General features: G+C 38.1%; 1 protein-coding gene across 1 annotated transcript in view; it reads left to right on the plus strand.

Annotated features, from left to right (window-relative positions):
- Nucleotides 1-1,841: 1,841 nt before the first annotated feature.
- Nucleotides 1,842-22,257, plus strand: part of LOC124624589 (condensin complex subunit 1) — a 213,413-nt gene continuing 192,997 nt past the window's right edge. The window contains exons 1-3 of the mRNA XM_047149116.1: nucleotides 1,842-2,071; nucleotides 2,545-2,679; nucleotides 13,395-13,549. Coding sequence (XP_047005072.1) covers nucleotides 1,936-2,071; nucleotides 2,545-2,679; nucleotides 13,395-13,549 — 426 coding nt within the window. The 5' untranslated portion in view covers nucleotides 1,842-1,935. The remainder of the gene's footprint in view (nucleotides 2,072-2,544; nucleotides 2,680-13,394; nucleotides 13,550-22,257) is intronic.

The raw sequence follows: 22,257 nt of genomic DNA on the forward strand, positions 1-22,257 counted from the left end.
TCATCAGGTGCTTGTCATCTACAGCTTCAGTGTACCCTAGAAAATTACATCTTGATTCAAATCCCTGCTCTGTCTTCTTCCATTCGCTTTCACTGCAAGGTACCTAGAAAAAGAAAAAAATGAAGTTACACATCTGATAAGATGCACACATTAACACGTTACAGCAGTAATAATTTTTATCAAATCTGTTGTAGTTTATGCAGATTAGCACACCTAAATGACAAGTAACAACTTTGTAAATACCTCTTTCATTATTTGCAGTAGCTACAATATCACCACAAGAATCTATCACTTTGGCTCCCTCTATATCGAAGAAAACTTTATTACACTTCTTTACTGTTTCGATTACTGACAACAAATTAGTTGCTATATTCTTTACATAATGTACACCATGAGCAGTAACAATTTCCTTTTCCCCATTCAGAAGCAAATTAAGATCCACTTTTCCTGCGAGTTCACACCTTAACTTAGATCCATCAACTGTGTAAATTCCAATGTCAGTCCTTGACTGGACATCATGCAAACCTGACGGAGCTTTGATAATGTGCACAGATGCTCCTGAATCTAGGAACCATTCTGCATGATCATCGCTCACTTCATTAATAGAGTAAAAAACAGAAAATGCCTCACCTTTATGGGTAGTCTTTCTCCCAGGACTACTAGAATTAACATGCTTCTTTTCTTTTATGCTTAACTTTTCGTTACACTGTGAAGCAACATGTACAATTTTCTGGAATCTGAAACATCTTATTGGCTTCTTCTTCTTGTACTTATAGTATAAAGCCGACGCTGTTTCTTTTTCTCAAACATTAGAATCTGGTTGATTCTTCACGTCCTGTAGAATCTTTACTTTAACACTATCCGCTGTAATTGGTATTCCCGAACTTTCCAAATCCATAATCATTGGCGAATATATCTCTGGTAGTCCAGATAACAATAAAGTTCCAATCCATTCATTCGCAATTTTGAAACCAATATTCCTCAGACGATTGGAGATTGAAATTATTTTATTCACATATTCATCTATGCTTTTACACTTACTCAATCTTATGGTTATCAGCTCACGAGGTAATCCTACTTTTCTGATTAAACCACCATCGTCAAATGCGTTTTTCAGTTTGCCCCATACCTCCTTTACTGATGCAGCATTTTCAATATGAACATAATTCACTGGATTAATCAAAAGGATTAGATTTGATTTCGCCTTCCGATCCTTAGTAGCAAAACTTGATTCCGTAGGTTCCAATTTACCGTTTACGACGTCCCGTAAGTCATCCAAGTGCAAATACACTTCAACGGAAAATTTCCAGGTCGCGTAATTTTCGCGCCCTACAAGCCGCTCTATTTGCGGTATTTGTGTTGTACTCATTTTACACTTATTTTTCTTCTGTGTATAGCGTACAGAATCCAACTTTATACAAACTTCCACGCACTTTTTGCGCAAGTACAAGTCACCTTAAAGGTTATCACTTCGCTTTAATCCAGTAGCTAGGCCCATAACCTGTTGTCGTTTATGCTAATTAACGCTTCTAAATGACAAGTAACAACTATTTAAGGGACAAAACAAGCTTTTGCTTTATTCGCACAACACATATTAATACATTTGGCTACGCAAATATATTACGTTGCCCATCAACAAACACGTAACATGTATATTCCACAGAGTCTAATGCACTCTGCACATCATATCTTGTGCGCCACTACGTACGCTCGTAAGTGCTTGTTCACAAATCCCCAACAAAATCACTGACATTATGTCTGCTTTAAATAAATTCCTATAGACTATACATGATCTATGGTGTAAGACATTGATATGTACACTCTCTGGTTGTCAAGTTCGAAACGCGAATGTTTTGGCGGGAATCGGCTTGTGAGCTTGTTCATAGTGTTTCAAGCTTTTTGGCAGGCGTGTACTAAACTTTTATCTATATTATCATGGATGAACAGTGTATACCAGAATTTCATATTCCTTCTTCAGCAGATGACCTTACAAGTGATCGTTGGAAAAACGCAGGAAGATATACTGTTGAAACTGTTCTTGGTATCGGAGATTTGCCAGGAAAACTTGCTGGTTAGTTCATGCCTCATGGAGTGATGCCAAATTGACATCATATTTAGTGGTGCATTATACGTGCGTGCCCATTACGATGCTGTTATTTCAAACTACGAACCTAGGAATGTCTGCTACATACATGTATGTTTGAGAGTTATAAGAAGAAATTGTGCTGTGTTTATGTGCTAATACAATACATCGTATCGACAGTGACTTCTGCAAATCCATTCTTCCGGCTCGTATAGCCTGAGACTAGGTGTATGCTTTCCAATTATGTACTCTCAAGGGCCCATTGTTGAAAAATATAAACAAATCGTAATGGGTGAAGTATCTTATGTATACAGTAGCGAAATATATAATTCATTTTAATTTTAATGACAGAAAACATGTTTTTTGAAGCCACTGTAATAATTTAACATATAGCTGGTTTATTTATATTTTACACTGCACGCACAGTTTCTTATACTTACAAGATCTATCGCCTATTCCAGAATGCCGGGAAGCCATGCACGATGTTGGTATGCTGTTCGTCCTAGACCATTTTGATTCACTGTTCTCGGTGATAGTCCACTTCAGAAAACTGGAGTGGAGTGTGTTAACAAAAGCATGGGGTGCTGTCATGCAAGGTAATACCTACCAAATTTCCATATTAAGTAAGCAGAGTAGGTCCACCTTTCCTAATTTTGTACTTAGTAAATTATGTTCTTAATATTTGTGGTGTAGAAAGTGGAGAAATTATTCAAAAAGTATGTAATCCCATTTGCATCTGTACTGTGCAGAGGACAGAGCATAATTTATTTATTCATCCAAGGACAATCACAATGATATAGGAATTGTCATGGTAATAAAATGATCATCATTGGTTCAAAATATACATAGGCACAGAAATTACAAGTATTGTTTAAGAGAACAGAATAGCTGGTTTGCTGTAGCCTTGATGAAGGATCCATCCCGGAATTTGCGTGAAAGGATATAGGGAAACCTAAATTGAGATGGACATACAGAGCAGCCTCCATCCTCGTGAATATGAGGCCAGTCTCTGACAGCTGCACTACCTCATTCATTTGGTGCTTGTTGTACAATGTTGTATGATTTACATACAACTTGCCGCCTGTGTAGAGCAGCGGTAGCGTTACTGGCTTCCATGCAAGGGGCGTCAACTAAAAAGACTTGCAATACGGCGGCTGAACCCGTAAGGGGATATCCCGACCAATAAATGCCATACAATCATTTCATTTGTTTTTGCTTCAGGCAACATAACATAAAACATGATTTGCACACACTGGGACACTGGTGGCGGTCGCCACTGATGGTCACCCGTGACTGTGATGAACACTCCTGAATCACTGGTGTCCAACACCGCAGGTGTTGCTAAGTGATTAGTTACTGAAATGGACTCGTACAGGAGTAGCAACTAGGTTTTGCTAGCCTTTTATGGTCTGAAAAAATAAGGTATTAAATTTAAAACAAGAACATACAACTTAACAATTTATTTATTTTTTTCCTCAGCCATGTCCTTCTAATTGAAATCAGGCACAAACTTTGTTATAATTTCTTGCCCAAATTCATTTTCATCACTTTGTTGCTATAATCATCCCTTTTCACATCCCAAATAGCAGGATGACTTTGTGCTACTTCATCAGAATATACAGTCACTTAGGAATAAAGTAAGAGAGCTTGAAATCTTGCTACCAAGTGAAGATACGTTAATATACTGTGCTTAACTGAACACTGGCTGAAAAAAAATGAGTTAAAGACAGTGAAAATAACGGATTATGTGTTAGCAGCACAAACGTAGAAATTGGTTTACACGTGGAGGGCACGGCATATACATAAAGAAAGATATCGAATTCAATAACTTAGACAATGTTGAATCCTTAAACACTGAGAAAGATTTTGAAATATCAGGCGTAGATATTCCAGCATTCAAGTTGTTAATTTTTGTCATGAGTGAGAAGTGCCTGACTTGCCATAGAATTGTTAGTTCCGGGGTTTGGTGTGATGGATGTAGTAGTTTTTTTCACTGGGGGGACTGCAGTGGTGTGGATGTTGGGAAAGTGGATCAGTCTCATCAGTGGTTACGTAGGTTTGCAGCAGAGATAGGAAGATAGTGGAACAGGAGGGGAAAATTGCTGCCCTTCAGGCTGAGCTAGATCAGGCTAGGGAAGATCTGGACAGGTTAAGGAGGGAGAAGGGCAAAGAGAGGTGGGAAGTGGCAACAGGTAGCAGAAGGAACAGGCCTAGAACTAAGTCTGACAGTTTTGTGGTGAATGTCAAAAATAAGTTTGACCTGTTGCTTCAGTTAGAAGCTGATGAGCCTCAAGCAGAGGTAGGTGTAGACAGGACACAACAAACTTTCAATAGGAAATTGAAAAAGAATGTAGGAAAGTCATCGAAAAGGAAGAAAGTTTTGTTGTTAGGCAGTTCTCATGCCAGAGGTGTAGGCCAACTTCTGCAGGTGGAATTAGGACCAGAATACCAGGTCACAAATTTTTTCAAACCAAGTGCTAGTCTGGATCAGGTGACAGAGGATTTAGGTTCACTCTGTAAAGGATTTACCAGGGAAGACACCGTGGTTATTGTGGGAGGGCCAGGGAACAGCATCGACAGAGATCCTGGGTACAGTATAGTGTGTGACCTGGTAAAGATTGCGTCGGCATCGAGACACACCAATGTTGAATTTGTATCTGTCCTGAGACGCCATGACCGGCCTCATTTGAACTCTTCTGTTGGGAGAGTTAATTTGGAGTTGGAACGGCTGCTTGGGTCGGGTGCGGGGGCTCATATTGGTGTGGTTCCTGTTGATTATCTCAGTAGGTGGGACTATACCAGGCACGGCCTACATCTCAACAGGAAAGGGAAGGGGAAATTGGCTGGGGTAATAGCAGGAAATTTAAGGGGGGGAGGCACTGCCATGAATGGTAAAATACCAGTGGTTACAGGTGTTGGAGCAGCACCTTTTTTAGGATAGGTAAGACAGAAAGATGTCAAGTTCTACGAGAGGTCAGGATTGAAACAAATCTTCAGTTTAGGAAAGGAATTAAACAGCACAATTCTAGCACATTTGATCACCAATCACAGCTATCAATTATAAATTTTCACCAATCACCAGAAATTTTATCTCCAAGTTGTATCTCAGTCCTAGGTAATTGCACTGATGAATTAAAGTCACCCAACCCAGTTGACATAATCTGCCTCTCTGAACACCATGTGACCACTGGTATAGGAACTAGGCCTAAGCACAATGAGAAACTCGGACAGGAGAGTACTGCAAATGTTAGAATAAGGAAAGGTTCTCATAAAAGTATAATTAAAAATAATGTAAATATATTTCATCAAAATATTGGGAGTTTAAAGAATAAAGTAGATGAGCTTCTGATTTGTTTAGAAGATTTAGAAGCTGAGAATGAAATAGATATACTATGCCTGTCTGAGCATCACATTGTTACTGATATGGATAAGGTAAATGTAAGTGGATATAAGCTCTCTGCACATGTAATGAGAAAAAATATGGAGAAAGGAGGAGTTGCCATATATGTCAAAAGTTATCATTGTGCAAAAAGTATGGAAACAAAAAAGTTTTGTGTAGAGAAACATACAGAAGCATGTGCCTGTGAGCTTAAATTAAATAAAGGCACATTTATAATTGTAACTGTATATAGGTTCTCATCAGGAAATTTTCATCTATTTCTGAAAAATGTGGACTCCTTGTTGTGCTGTCTGTCAGACAGGGGGAAGCAAATTATTATTTGTGGGGACTTCAATCTAGATTCTCTGAAAGAGGGTAATAGGAAAAATGACCTTGAAGTATTACTCGGTTCTTTCAATTTGACACCAGTTATTGATTTTCCTACTCGGTTAGTAAAGGATAGCAGCTCACTGGTAGATAACTTCTTTATAGACCAAGATAAGTTTAACCAGATAAATGCTCAGCCTGTTGAGAATGGTCTTTCTGATCATGGTGCACAGCTAGTTACAATATATGACATAGCTCCATTCAGCAATACTAAACAGTCCTCCAAAGTAGTACGTTCAGTCAACGATTTAACAATTGCAAATTTCAGGGAAAGCCTACAGCAGTTAGACTGGGATGAGGTGTACCGTGAACCTGATGCCAATTTAAAATATAATTTATTTCATGACATTTTTGCAAATGCATTTGAAAACTGCTTCCCCAAGAAAATAGTTAAATATACTCGTAAGAAACCTTGTAACAAACCATGGCTTACTAAGGGTATAAAAATATCTTGTAACCGGAAAAGGGAAATGTATCTGACAGCAAGAAAGAGTAGTGACCCAGAAACTATCAAAAATTATAAAAACTACTGTGTTATATTAAGAAAAGTTATTAAAAAATCCAGAAGTATGTGTATCATGTCTGAAATCAGCAACTCTGATAATAAAATTAAAACAATTTGGAATATTATTAAATGAGAAACAGGTCAACCAAGAGCAGAGGAAGACAGTATTACCATCAAATTGAATGAAAACTTTACGAACAAAAAGTCAGAAGTTGAAAATATTTTTAATAATCATTTTCTGAATGTTATGGATATAGTAGGATCCAGGTGTTCATTAGAAGATGCTAGGCTGTTAATGGAAGAGGCCATACCTATGCAATTTGATACAATTGAAATCTCACCCACTTCTCCCTCTTAAATTAGGAAAATAATAAACTTGCTTAAAAGCAAAAACTCACATGGAATTGATGGCATTTCCAGCAAAATACTAAAAGCTTGTTCTCAACAGATAAGGATTCTCAGCCACCTGTGTAATAGCTCTCTGGAACAGGGCATTTTCCCTGATAGACTGAAATATGCTATTGTTATACCTTTGCATAAAAAGGGGGATAGATCTGATGTCAACAATTACCGTCCAATCTCCCTTCTAACAGCTTTATCCAAAATTTTTGAGAAAGTAATGTATTCAAGAGTAGCTTCACATATCTGTAAAAATGAAGTACTAACAAAATGTCAGTTTGGTTTCCAGAAAGGTTTTTCAACAGAAAATGCCATATATGCTTTCACCAGTCAAATTTTGAATGATCTGAATAACCGAACACCACCCATTGGGATTTTTTGTGATCTCTCAAAGGCTTTTGATTGTGTAAATCATGAAATTCTGCTAGACAAGCTCAAGTATTGTGGCATGAGTGGGACAGTGCACAAATGGTTTAATTCGTACCTAACTGGAAGAGTGCAGAAAGTTGAAATAAGTAGTTCTCGTAACATGCAAAGATCAGCACATTCCTCAAACTGGGAACTATCAAGCATGGGGTTCCACAAGGGTCAGTCTTGGGTCCTTTGTTGTTCTTATTATATATTAATGACTTGCCATTCTATATTCATGAAGAGGCAAAGTTAGTTCTCTTTGCTGATGATACAAGTATAGTAATCACACCTGAGAAACAAGAATTAACTGATGAAATTGTCAATACTGTCTTTCAGAAAATTACTAAGTGGTTCCTTGTAAACGGACTCTCACTGAATTTTGATAAGACACAGTACATACAGTTCCGTACAGGGAATGGTATGACGCCATTAATAAATATAGACCTTAATCAGAAGCATATAGCTAAGGTAGAATATTCCAAATTTTTAGGTGTGTCCATTGATGAGAGATTAAATTGGAAGAAACACATTGATGATCTGCTGAAACGTTTGAGTTCAGCTACTTATGCAATAAGGGTCATTGCAAATTTTGGTGATAAACATCTTAGTAAATTAGCTTACTACGCCTATTTTCACTCATTGCTTTCATATGGCATCATATTTTGGGGGAATTCATCACTGAGGAATAACGTATTTATTGCACAAAAGTGTGTAATCAGAATAATAGCTGGAGTCCACCCAAGATCATCCTGCAGACATTTATTTAAGGATCTAGGGATATTCACAGTAGCTTCTCAGTATATATACTCTTATGAAATTTGTTATTAACAAGCAAACCCAATTCAAAAGTAATAGCAGTGTGCATAACTACAATACTAGGAGAAAGGATGATCTTCACTATTCAAGATTAAATCTAACTTTGGCACAGAAAGGGGTGAATTATACTGGCACTAAAGTCTTTGGTCACTTACCAAATAGTATCAAAAGTCTGACAGATAACCAACAAGTATTTAAGAAGAAATTTAAAGAATTTCTGAATGACAACTCCTTCTACTCCATAGAGGAATTTTTAGATATAAATTAAGAAAAAAAAATTAAAAAATAAAAAAGAAAAACAAAAAACACAAAAAAATAAAGTTGTTATATTAACTTAAGTATGTTGTTAAATTAACCTAATTATGTCATGTATTAGAAAATTCGACTCGTTCCACATCATTACGAAATATCGTATTCATGATCCATGGAACTAGTATTAATCTAATCTAATATGTTTATATAGATCTCCAGAGACCCACCTAAAAAAAATTCAATACTCGGCTTGATACTTTACTAAATAAAGTAGTAACAAATCAAAAAACAGTTTTTATATGTGGATACCTAAATGTAGACTTTAATAAGCAAAGCAATTCGAAATCTGCCGGTATAGATGATATACCTGATTTCATTATAAAGAAGTGTGGAGACTTGATTACTGAGCCCTTAACCCACCTATGTAACCTACCTTTTGCTACAGGAACTTTTCCTTCATGTTTGAAAATAGCAAACATAAAGCCATTATACAAGAAAGGAAACAAAGATATTTCCAACTGCAGACCACTGGCACTTCTGTCTGTTTTCTCAAAAATGTTAGGAAGGCTTTTCAATAAGAGGCTAACAGTCTTCTTAGAGGTAAATGGCATTCTGCCAGAATCTCAACATGGATTTAGAGCAAACCGCTCAACCGAATCTTTCACTCCTTTCTATTAGAGGCACTGATAGCATTAGACAACAAAAAACTTACCATGGGCATATTTTTAGATGTGTCAAAGGCATTTGACACCATAAATCATGACAAATTGCTACACAAGCTAGAAAATCTTGGCATTAGGGGAACAGCTAACAACTGGCTCAGCTCTTATCTTAAGAACAGGGAACAATATGTGGAAATAGATCAAGAAAGGGACAATGTCATTAGGCAATATAATTCCAAGCTACTGACTGTTAAATATGGAGTGCCACAAGGATCAGTAATGGATCCTGTTCTGTACTTACTCTATGTAAAGTCATAGGACCGTTGCTATTCACAATATACATAAATGACCTTGTGGATGACATCGGAAGTTCACTGAGGCTTTTTGCAGATGATGCTGTGGTGTATCGAGAGGTTGTAACAATGGAAAATTGTACTGAAATGCAGGAGGATCTGCAGCGAATTGATGCATGGTGCAGGGAATGGCAATTGAATCTCAATGTAGACAAGTGTAATGTGCTGCGAATACACAGAAAGATAGATCCTTTATCATTTAGCTACAAAATAGCAGGTCAGCAACTGGAAGCAGTTAATACCATAAATTATCTGGGAGAACGCATTAGGAGTGATTTAAAATGGAATGATCATATCATGTTGATCGTCAGTAAAGCAGATGCCAGACTGAGATTCATTGGAAGAATCCTAAGGAAATGCAATCCGAAAACAAAGGAAGTAGGTTACAGTACGCTTGTACGCCCACTGCTTGAATACTGCTCAGCAGTGTGGGATCCGTACCAGATAGGGTTGATAGAAGATATAGAGAAGATCCAACGGAGAGCAGCGCGCTTCATTACAGGATTATTTAGTAATCGCGAAAGCGTTACGGAGATGATAGATAAACTCCAGTGGAAGACTCTGCAGGAGAGACGCTCAGTAGCTCGGTACGGGCTTTTGTCAAAGTTTCGAGAACATACCTTCACCGAAGAGTCAAGCAGTATATTGCTCCCTCCTACGTATATCTCGCGAAGAGACCATGAGGATAAAATGAGAGAGATTAGAGCCCACACAGAGGCATACCGACAATCCTTCTTTCCACGAACAATACGAGAATGGAATAGAAGGGAGAACCGATAGAGGTACTCAAGGTACCCTCCGCCACACACCGTCAGGTGGCTTGCGGAGTATGGATGTAGATGTAGATGTAGATATGTAAATGACCTAAACATAAAGAAGCCACTGACAGGCTAATATGTTACTTTGATGACAATGACTTTATAATAAACACTGAAAAAACTAGCTGTGGATATACACACAGCACAAACAAAAAATCTGATATCACCCAATCTAGTGCTATACGGACTGACAATCGCCAAAACAGCCTGTACCAAATTTCTTGGGCTTCATCTACAAGACAACTAAAAATGGAAAACACATATCGAGCAAATGAACAAAAAATTAAGTACTTCTTGTTTTGTGCTGTATACGTTAAAAAATTGTACCAGCTACAACGTCCTTCAGTATGTATATTATGCAGTTGTACATTCTTACCTCCGGTATGGGCTTATGTTCTGGGGAAATTCTGGAGATGCCATCAAAACATTCCAAATTTAAAAAAAATAAAAATTATAAGAATAATGGAAGGGGTAGATAATTGCAAATCATGTAGACCATTGTTTCAAAAAAGGATGATCCTGCCACTTCCTTGCATATATATATATATATATATATATATATATATATATATATATACTTGAAAATATAATGTATTTAAAGCAGAATTTACATACAAAAAGACCACTCATCATTCAAAATCACACAATACACAGCTGTGATACAAGACAAAAATTGGATGTACATGTTCAAAGTGCCAACACAAAGTTATTTCAAAACAGCCTTATCCATCCTAGTATCAAACTATACAGTGCCTTACCAGATACGATTAAACACATACAAAACATTGGTCACTACAAATCTCAATTGAAGTTGTACTTAGTTGATCACTGCTTTTACACAGTAAATGAATACCTACAAAACTAAATTTTTGTGTGTTTACCCAATGTAGTCTCATTCAGAAGAACATTTGTATTTTATCTCTCTGTATATAGCATAACAACATTTATTTAAGTATTCATCGTTAATTGATATATTAATGTGTGTTATTATGTACAAAGGTATATTATATGTAAAACTGTTAATATTAACAAAAAAAATCCAAATATCTCTTGCACATTGTGTAGATGAAAATGGATCAATAAATCAACAAAATCTTCTGTGTTAATCAAATCTAAACTCCTGACTACAATGTATACAGTATAATGTATGTTTTGAGTAACTGTCTCAAAAATGACTGCCTGTTGGTTGGGGAATGTGCAGCACTGTGTCTGTGATCTGTGTTCCAGTGTGAACACTCCAATTCAAACTAATGCATGTCTGGCAGTGACTGCTGTAAACACAGTCACCTTGTCCGTCACATGTGGCGAGGGTAAGTCACTGCTGGATCACAGTGGCTCGGTGAGGCAGGCAGTGTAGTGTCCCAGTGTGAATGCTCCAGTTTAAATGAATGTATTTACATCTACATCTATACTCCGCAAGCCAACTGACGGTGTGTGGCGACTGTCACAAGTGTCCCAGTGTGAAACAGGCCTTGGAACACCGACTGGTGATTCCTTCACCATGAACATGCTGCTATGACCCTTGCACTAATTAGTCTGGAAAATTGACTCCAGGCTCAAAACAGTCAGTTATAATGGCACCCCATGTGTCTCTTCATGTCCTCACCTCAGTTCGCCTGAAAAACGAAGTCTGTGTCCAGTCATGATAATTGAGATGTTGCACTCAGGAGAATGAAAAGACGTTACCAACATGCACTTCAGATCTTCTACATGTGATTTTCTTTTAAAAGTATTACACTGTGATAATGTAATGTGACAAGGTGTTTGTAGTTATTCCCTTTTGTTATTAACCACTACTTGGTCTCCTGTAAGTAATCTTCAGTTGTATAATATCCATTACTTATGATGATCATTTTAGCTCCATTTTTAAACAGGTATATTTTAGTTAACTTTTTCATTTCATTGGGTGCTTTATTCTAAAATTTTATTCCTTGATAGAAAACAGTTTTCAGTTGTTACTTTGATTTTCCTTGGAAAATATGCGGTAGGTCCATGGCTTTTATGCTGCCCATGCACACCTTCAGAAAAGAGGCTGGAACTTCATCTACCCTTGCTGACTTCTTAATTTCTAAACTTTTTTCGTGACTTATAGCTATGTTGTGTTTGCTGTCTTAGTCATTGTAGGTGCTGCATGTAGGAAGATTTTGCTGCAGCTTCTCCGCAGTAGCAGAGAAATAATCATAAAATTTGCCAGTTTCTCAGATTTTCCGCTGTTCTGCTTCCATATTAGGACTTAAATGTTGTTATAATTGGATCTGCCTTTTCTGTTTCATGTTTTAAAACATTCTGGTACTATGCTGTTGTTTTCTGCATTACATGTTATTTTATCATTGACTTTTTTTCCAGCAAGCAGTACCCATGTATGCCATCTTTTATACCTGTGATAGTAATCTAGGAGCTGTGGATTAGTGTAGTGCTTTTGCAAAAAACTGAGAGATTTGAGTGTCTTGGATGACTTTCTAATACCCACAGTTATCTATCTATTTGTAAAATGCATCTCTCCTCAAAAATCCACATTGTTTGCCATATACACTTCATCCCAGATTTGATTTGCCATTATCCAATAAAAGGTACATACTTCAAGTTCTGGGAAGATCCTTTTGTAGACCTGCAGTTTTATGGGTTTTACCAAGCACCTTTTTTTAGCTTTGCATAATGATGATGATCAGGAAGGCCAAAATACATTCATAAATACTATTCTTTCCAATTTTCCCTGTCATTGTGTATAAGTATAGGGTCCAAGACATACTGAGCTTTTTGGTACCCTGTTGGTAACATTCGTGTCAATAGTGCTCAAAATGTTAGAAATATGTAACTATTTTTATCCTCAAATACTGTGTCTACTTTTGGAGGCTAAGGCTCTTTCCATGAATTCAGTTAATTTATTGAAGAATGTGTCCACATTACCATTAGGTGAGCTGAACACACACAAAGAATGATTTACTTCCTATGAATTCTAGTTTTGTTAGTTCAGTGATTGCCAATTCAATATGTTTATCAACACTCATGGTGAGCAGATCTCCTCTAGCTTTAAAAGTGTGTGCCACCTCATAGTATACACATGATTCTCCACCTTTTAAGGTAGATTTACTTGTGCATAAATTTTAATTTCACAAGTTTCACTGGGACAGGTAAATATGCGTGGACTGTGCCTGTTTCATTAAAACAGTGTATTTCACTTTATTCAGATATTTTGCTTTCTGTGTGGTTTAATCACAATAACTTTAAATTCTAAGTTCTGTTGACTAGTACATTTTAGCTACTAAATTACTTTCAACTGAATGTTTGTAAATGTTGTGGTAGTATATTAAAGGAGAAAAATTCTAAAGCTTTCAGGATTAGTGTCAAAGAATTGGATAAGACTATTTGTGACTCAATGGAAGCAGATAAGCAGCACAAGTACCGTAATGCCACAAAAATGATGGTGTATTTGCTTACACAATATATAAAAGGTTTTGAAGACAGACTGGCCGGGTGTGGCAAGGTAAATTTTAATTTTCCAGCATTATGGTATGTTTTGCACTGCTGACCACTAAAATTGCAACACCAGGAAGAACAGCAAATTATGAAATTTTATTTACTGCGCATACACATTAGAGTAGGAATAACTCACAAATTTGTAGCTGATTTGGAGGGTATGCAGCGTGGGACATTTAGTACACAGAACTGGCGTCACAGTACCTCTAACATGACTGGACATTGAGCCAAACTGTGCTTGGGTGACAGATGGGGATATGTCATTCCCTACTGCTTCAGCTGTATGCCAGAGTTCATCAGTTGTCGCATCTTGGAAGTGAATGCCTGCCAGTCTCTTGACAGAGTACGTCCAGATTTTTTTCAGCTAGTGCAAGATGGGAAGAATGTGCTCTCCAGAGCATCAGTCGAATGCCCTGTGTGTGACGGTTGATCAGAACAATGTGGGCAACATGGGATCGTGCTTCATGTTGTTGAAAGAAAACATCAGAGAGACATTGAAAATGGAGAAATCATTGCCCATTAAAGTGACAGCAATGTAATACTGATATCCAAATTACTGGCTATGCGAACCAGAGGTGATCGTGTTGTGCACCCCACTGGTACCACATACCATTAAAGTAGGTGCTGGGTCTGTATGACACTGATAAGTGCAATCTGACAAGATTCATTCTCCATAGAGCCTGCACACTGCAGCAGGATCATGGCAGTTTATTGCTCCATGGTATTTCTGCTTGCATTCGTTAGGTTGCCCGACTGTCACACGCAGCTGAAATCAAAGGGTCAAGAAGACAATACTCATATGGTATGCAGGACCTCAATAGTACCACACAACTAGAGTTGTTTGAAAAGCCTATATGTTTCACACGTGTCCACTGTTTTTTGCCGCACTATGGGTGATGTGCCTCTCTAGGTTGTCACATCAGTGGAAACTGCAGTGATTGTCATCTTGTTGATAGCCCACAATGCTCCAGACAGCATCACGCTTTACTTGTGGACACTTGATTTGCTGCAAACAGGCCTATTACGTAAATCATGTCGCTGTGGAATTCTCTGTGGCCAAGTGAACAATATGTCTACAGACAGGTTGTCTTGGTTGGTAGTCACAAGGGGCCATTGATATCCTGCATGGCATTGAGTATTGCCCTCTTGTACCAACTGCTTCTACATACATTGTGTGTTGAATCCCAAGAAACATGAGCAGCTATATCACAGAACAATAAACTGCGTTCTCAATAGACTATGATCCTGCAACTGTCAAATTCTGACACATGCTGGCAGATTTTTCTTCTTCTTACACGAGTAACAATAACAATAATAATAATAGCAATAGCATGCATCACACATCATGCCAATCTAATAAAGATGCCACTTTTGTGGTGTTGTAGTTTTATTGGCCAACAGCATATGTGAAGAGTGTATCTATAGAATGTTACTTTCTATGATTTCAATCCTATTGCTTGTAATTATGTACTTGAATGTAACGTAATTGAAATAACTTTGTGATTGACAGAGATCAGATGGGTGTTGTGTTGGGCTAATACACAGCATGCCAATAGCTCATGCAGTTGATATAAATCTTATTGTTTTGTTCTCCATCTCATGTAACTTGACTCTATTGATAATGCTCTGCATACACCCGCAAAACAGGCAGCACCACAAGAAAATGGAGAAGAAATAACCCTGAACAGATGGTGCCTAGGTCCTACCATTTGTCAGCTACCTTAGTGACAATCAATCAGAGCATGAGTCTGGTCACTCTCTCCTATACTGTACAGGCTGCACACAGTTTTTGTTTTGCTCTGCTACCTCAGCTCTCAGTTAAAAGTCAGCTGCGGTTTATTGCTGTCTGTAACATTACTTTTGTAATTTATTCTTACATGCTGTGTTTCCCAATGTGTTGTGTATCTTTTATGGAACGTGTGTAGCTAACTGTGAAAGTGCTTAGGGAAGTGATAAGATTATTATGATCCTGCAAATGAGGACTAAATGCTGCGTGAATGTAGAAAATGTATGACTGTACAAAGTACAGAACTGCACAGCTGCTGCTATTGGAGCCATATCACTGCAACACCTAATAGATAACCATTGACATCCCCTACTTCCTTGTTCAACTGTCAATCATTGTGTTATCCAGATCCAGGTATATTTGCTCAAAAAGAGTCAGGACTCCTGAAATCGTATCTAGAAACTTAACTTTGAAGTCAAAGGCAAAAGTTAGTGACTCGTGGTCCGTGACGAGTCGGAATTTTGTTTTGTGTAATAAAACATTGACTTTTGTGATGCTATAAATATATACATCAGAGGTAAAATTGCGCTCATTCAGATCTCCAGGCAGTGGCTACTCAGGAGGCTGTCTTCATCAGGAAAAGCAATACTGACATTCAATGGGTCAGAGCGTGGAATTTAGATCGCTTAATTGGGTAGTAAATTAGAGAATTTGAAAAGGGAAGAAAAGGATAAGTTAAAGTTTATTGGAATTAGCGAAGTGCAGTGGTGGTGAAAATAGCAGTCCTGGTCAGGTGAGTACAGGATTACAAGTACAAAATCAGATATGGATAACGGAGGAGTAGGTCTAGAATGAATAAAAATAGAAATGTGGGTAAGTATATGAACAACATATTGAACATGTTAGTATAGCAAAAATACAATGCCAACACCCACAACAGAAGTAAAAGTTTATACGCATATTAGCTCCGCAGTTGAAGAGATTGAAAGAATTTGTGGTGAGATAAAAGAAATTATATAGATAGTTAAGGAAGATGAAAATTTGATTGTGATTGGGGACTGGAATTCATTGTAGGAAAAGGAAAAATAGTAGAACATGGACAGAGGCAAAGGAATGAAAGAGAAAGTTACATGGTAGAATTTTGCACAGAGCATAATTTACTCATTGCTGTTACGTGGTTTAAAAAATCAAGAAAAGGGGTTGTAAACATTTCAAGTAGAGTATGTCATGGTAAGACAAAAGTTTTCGAAACCAGCTTTTAACCTGCAAAATGTTTCCAGTGGCAAATGTAGACCCTGACTGTAATTTACTGGTTGTAAATTGTAGATTAAAACTGAAGAATTGCTTTGGTGACAAGCCCATGCATAGCTCGGGCCACATTCTGTTTGTTGAGTGACTCAGGAATTTTGGAAGCTCAATAGGAAGAAATTGCTCAATAACTCATCTCATACTCCCTCTCCCGTTTCGTCATAATTTTTTTAAAATTTTTAATCTATCAAAGAACTTAAGTAAATATGAAAAATAAATCTTGAAGCTTTGTCTGTTTGTAATGTGTGTTACTCTTGAAGATATATCAATTACATATGCACTAGTAACACTTTACATAATGGCATAAATTGCTGTTTTGTAGGCCTGACATTGTTCTAAGTGGCTGGTCTTCAGAGTTTTAAAAGATAGGTAATTATGGAGGTGGGACCTGAATAAGTTGAAAGATGCAAGGATTGTTGAGAGTGTCAAAGGGAGAACTAGGCAGCAATTGGCTGAAACAGGGGTAGGAACAAGTGTGTAGCCTTGATGGATGACATAGTGAAGACAGCAAAGGATCAAATTGGCAAGAAGACAAAGTCCAGAAGAAATCATTGGCTAATGCACGAGATATTGAAGAACTTATTTTACTGAAAGAGACAGTATACAAATTAGGAAGACAAAAAGGGAATACAGATGACTAAAAAATGAGATTAACAGAGTGCAAAAATGCAAAGCATGACTGATTAAATGAGAGACATAGGGATGTAGAACAGAGGTAGCCAACATTTTTTATCTATTTTCCACTTTTGTGTCTGTTAAAATTTTATAAAGCCCACCAGTTCCACAGTAATAGTGATTTAATAAGTAGGGAAGTAACTGTACTTTATAACATTTATAAAGCAGGGTTGAAACAAGTTTAAGTATATAAAAATAATTACTTACAAAGTACTTTGTCAGAATTTCATGAAAACCTGATGAAAATGTTTTTGATATGCCTGCCTTCCACCAAGAAATCTGGAATGCCCCCTTGTGAACTGTAGGGACCATGTTGACTGCCACTGGTGTAAAAGCATTCATAATGAGGGTTAGGGGTAAGATAGATGCCACCTACATAAATATGTATACATTTTTAAAAAACTCCTTCTCGAGAAAATAGCTGTAAGCGTTCCCCCTGTGGAGTAATGGGCTAGGATAAACCCGCAGTTATTCCTTGCCTTTCATTAAAGGCACCTGAAAGGGGTCTCATACCTAACGAGTTGTTTACATTGCAGATTTGGCCATTATTAGGACACCCATAAGTTTCACAACCTTCTTCATTCAATTACTTGTGTTCCCCTTTTAGAGTTCGACCTCCAATATTCTAAATTTCACTGAAGTATGGACCATTCTAGGAATGGAATCTTACATAGTGCGTAATCTATCCACCATGCACTGTAATCTTCTGCATCTACTACTGGAGTGGAGTTCTGTTAGCACCCAAAATCCAGCTGGTTACTAAACCGTCGTGGGAGAATCATCCTGTATTCTCACAGCATAGCCCCCTGACAACCCAGGGGTAGCACTGATCTCACATATGCCAAGTTGTAGGTGCATGTTCAGTCTGGCACACAGGACCCTGGACAATGGATACTAAGCCAGGTAGCCTTTTCATGACAGGGTGGCACCCATGGGGAGAGCCTCCAATTTGAGTGAATGGCATCAGGACAGACAGTGCACACTGAAACAGATCAAATTCGTGAATACTGGGCACCATATCAACACAGCCGTCTCAGCGGATCGAAAGTGAGATTAATGCAGAGACTTACAACCTCATGACATTTCCAAATTTGACTATGCCATGGGGTGATAGTCTGACAAGGAGAAACGGAGTTGAGCAGTTCACCAGTTCTTGGCATACTGTAGAACTACTTTTCGTGAAGAATATTGGGGACTGATTTTAGTTGCTGCAATAGAGAATATAAGGATCTTTGTTGATTGAAACATTGAATACTGACAAATCACAGGCACTTCAGTCCTTTGACAAGTGTTGGGAAGTACCAGTTGCCATCTCTATTCATATCAGACTCAACAGGATTCAAAATGTCATCGTCCAGCAGGACAAATGTTAACAGACACATAAAGAACTGTGTGCTAACCTAGAGTGGTTGAAATCCAGTTTGTTAGTTACATTCAGAGAGGGCCTGAGAATAGTTGGGTGGACAGAGGAGCTTTCATCCTAACCTTTGATGGAAATGTTTTACCTCAAAAACTTAAGATTTTATGGTTTTTGAGGCCTGTTCAAAAAATTCCGGAATATTCATAATTTTGTGCCAATGGTGTGTTGGAGCAAAATGCAGTTGGCAACCCTGCACATGCCTGTGTTTATGTGTAACTGCTGGAAGTTTCATTGTTGTAGGTCTGTTAGTTATTGTTCAGTGCTGTATTAAATAGATCATTGTGTCACACCGTTTACAAAATTCAAGATGGCAGTTAGAGAAGGAATGCATTAAATTTTGTGTGAAGTTAAAGAAAACCTTTACAAAGACATACCAAATGATGCAGGAAGCCTACAGTAATGAATGCTTAAGCAGTACTCGGTGTTATAAATGGTTCACACGGACGGAAAGTAAAGGTGACTCTCGTTCAGGATGCCCTTCAACATCTACTGACGACACTCAAGTCAGGAACGTCAATGAAATTGTGTGTGCCAATCGAAAACTGACTGTCAGAGAGATTGCAGAAGAATGTAACATTTCAGTTGGATCACGTTGTGAAATCCTGACACAACATCTTGGAATGAATTGTGTTGCTGCCAAGTTCATTCCAAGGGTCATGAGCAATATCAGAAAGACCTCTTCCTCGCAATGTGTTATGAGCTTTTTGATCACGCAAATGAGAACAAGGTATTCTTTAAGAAAATCATAACTGGTTATGACACATTGATCTACAGTTATGATGTTGAGATCAAGGTTCAGTCTTCATAATGGGTTGGGACAGGTTCTCCAAGACCAAAAAAAGCTCATCAGATCAGGTTACGTCAAATGTCAAAGCCATGCTAGTAGTTTTCTTTGACTTTGATGTATTAGTTCATCATGAATTCGTGTCAGAGGGACAAACTGTTAATCAGTGGTACTAGCAGGACATGTGAGAAAATGTGAGAAAGAAACAGCCTGAAATGTGGCGGGACAATTCATGGCTCTTGCATCACGATAATGCACCTACACATTCATCCCTGTTGGTATGTGGCTATTGCACAAAAATACAAAATCACTGTGCTGCCTCATCCTCTGTACTCTCCAGACCTGGCCCCGACAGACTGTTTTTTATTTTCAAAGTTGAAAACCCTGTCAAAAGACAAGAAAAAGAAAATTCACGAACAGCACTTCACACAATCCAGCAAGAGGCATACCAAGACTGCTTCCGTAAAAGGAAACTGTGTTGGGGGCAATGTATGAATTGTGGAAGGGAGTATTATGAAGGAGAGCATGCATAATAAATAAAAGGTAAGCATAGAATAATTTTGTGTACAAAGTTCCAGAATTTTTGAACAGAGCTCATATAGATGATATGCCAAGCCCTTTCCTACTCCTCTGAGATTTTTAAATGTCAAAGTTCTGGACATACATTGTTCTGCTGTATGAATGAGACGTGCAGCAGGACAACGCGTGAGGACAGTCTTTGCGAACAACCTCCTACTTGTGTAAACTGTCCAGAACACCATCCCCCTTGTTTACCAACATGTTCAGTTTGCAAGAGGAGAAACAAAATCCAGAAATATAAAACACTTAACTGCCTGTCTTACCAAGATGCTAAAAAAAGTTTGAATGACTCCTTTCAACCAATATGACATCAAACTTTGCTATCATTGTGTCAAAATTCACATCTAGCAGGGTAACTAGCTCTCAAAACTGCAACTCCTGGCCCTAGCCACATGTCAGTGCCTGTTTTATAGTCGTGGAAGGGGGCACAAGCTCTCTCAACACCCACACTCACATCATTGATAGTGACCACCCCATCAGTGCAGCCAGAGATACCTCATGTTCCTCTGATATCATCAGGGAAGAGGACACCTGCCAAGATGCCCCCTCCCCCCAGGATGAACCAGACCAGCAGGCTGCTCCCAACCAGGGGCTAACATAGCCACAGGATGCAGGTCCTCATTTGTTCCAGAAGTTAAAGACAGGAAAGTCCTCACAGACACTGAAACCTCTTATAAGGACAAGGATGATAAATCAAAAGTTAAACCGAATTATGCTGCTCTAAATTCAGTCCCCCACCCCCATAGGTCAAGCCTGTGAATACTGGTGAAGAACTACACTTTCAGGTATAATGCAACTCAGCAGCAACGTAATTTGTACTTCTGTTTCCTCTACACCGCTTTCTCATATCTCGGTCTGATATTTCTTCAGTGGTACTGCAATAGCTGCTATCACCACCAGGCTAATTACTCTACAGTTGGCATGGTGCTTCATGAGGCAAGGTTCTCAGAAACCCAAGTCCTTACTATTAAAAATCCTGTATCAATTGTATTAACACCGAGAGGGCTTGTGGAGTCTGCATGCTCATGTAATCAGGCTTCTTCAGTGAGCAAATGCCACTAACCACAGTGTTAAACCCCATGGCTTTTCATATCTATTTCTCAGTTAATATAATAATATTTAAACCCCCACCTACCGCTGACAAATCTGTAATATATCACAAGTTGGTGGAACTAGCGGACCAGCTGCCTCCAACTATCCCCCTCCTAAGAGAGTTCAATGCCCACAATTTGTGTGTGTGTGTGTGTGTGTGTGTGTGTGTGAGAGAGAGAGAGAGAGAGAGAGAGAGAGAGATTAAAATGGAAAAATTAGAGGATAATACAGTTGCATTATTATTAAATGTTCTGCATGTACGGAATTGTTTATTCACTTTATCTTGTGTCATTTCTCTTTTTTACTGTGTCCATCACTGAGTATATTTTAATTATATTTGTCGTCTTCTGAAAGGTTCTCTTTCTAGTTAATGTTGTGAAAATATGACCGTGGACTTCCTTTCCTACATTTCAATTATAGACGCAGGCAGCCGACTCCAGGGAACACCAGTGCCTCTCAAGATAATATAAAACATGAAGGAAATTCTCCCAGTTTGGCTCCACTGCACTTCAATTAAAAATACTTAATTCTGTTATTAGGTCTTCTTATTCGAAATCACATACAATACAAAACACTCCTAGCACATTATACTGCGAGCAATACATCTTAACCATCCTTCTAAATATGAGAGAGTGAAACAAAATCATGTACAAATGTTTTTTGCTAATTTATCTGCACCTTACTGCTCAATCATAATTAATGTCTTTGCTGACACTTATGGTTGGTCTTTGATTCTGTCATTATCGCTTTTTCCTTTTTTTTAGTAAAATTTAACTTTACCATATCCAGGGAGGGTCTTTCACCATGTACCTATACAAATCCTCTGTGGGGCAACCAAACCACATCTAGCAGGACCAAGTAATAGAACAATTAATTTCAAAACTAGAAGTCTGTGTCCTTAACACTGGAGCTGCAACACATTTCAGTACGGACCATGAAACATACTCAGCCAAATATGTTATGACTGCAGCCCAAGTGTCTCATCCTTAACCCAGTGGTCCGTCCATGGCAACATTTGTGACAACGGCCACTTTCACATCACACTCTTTTCTCAAACCATCAACCAATGGAACATATACCACTCTTGGTCACTTTGGAAAGCTAACTGACAACCTATTGCCTCCAAAGTGA

Source organism: Schistocerca americana, chromosome 1, assembly GCF_021461395.2.
Source record: "Schistocerca americana isolate TAMUIC-IGC-003095 chromosome 1, iqSchAmer2.1, whole genome shotgun sequence".
Classification (NCBI taxonomy): Eukaryota; Metazoa; Arthropoda; class Insecta; order Orthoptera; family Acrididae; genus Schistocerca; species Schistocerca americana.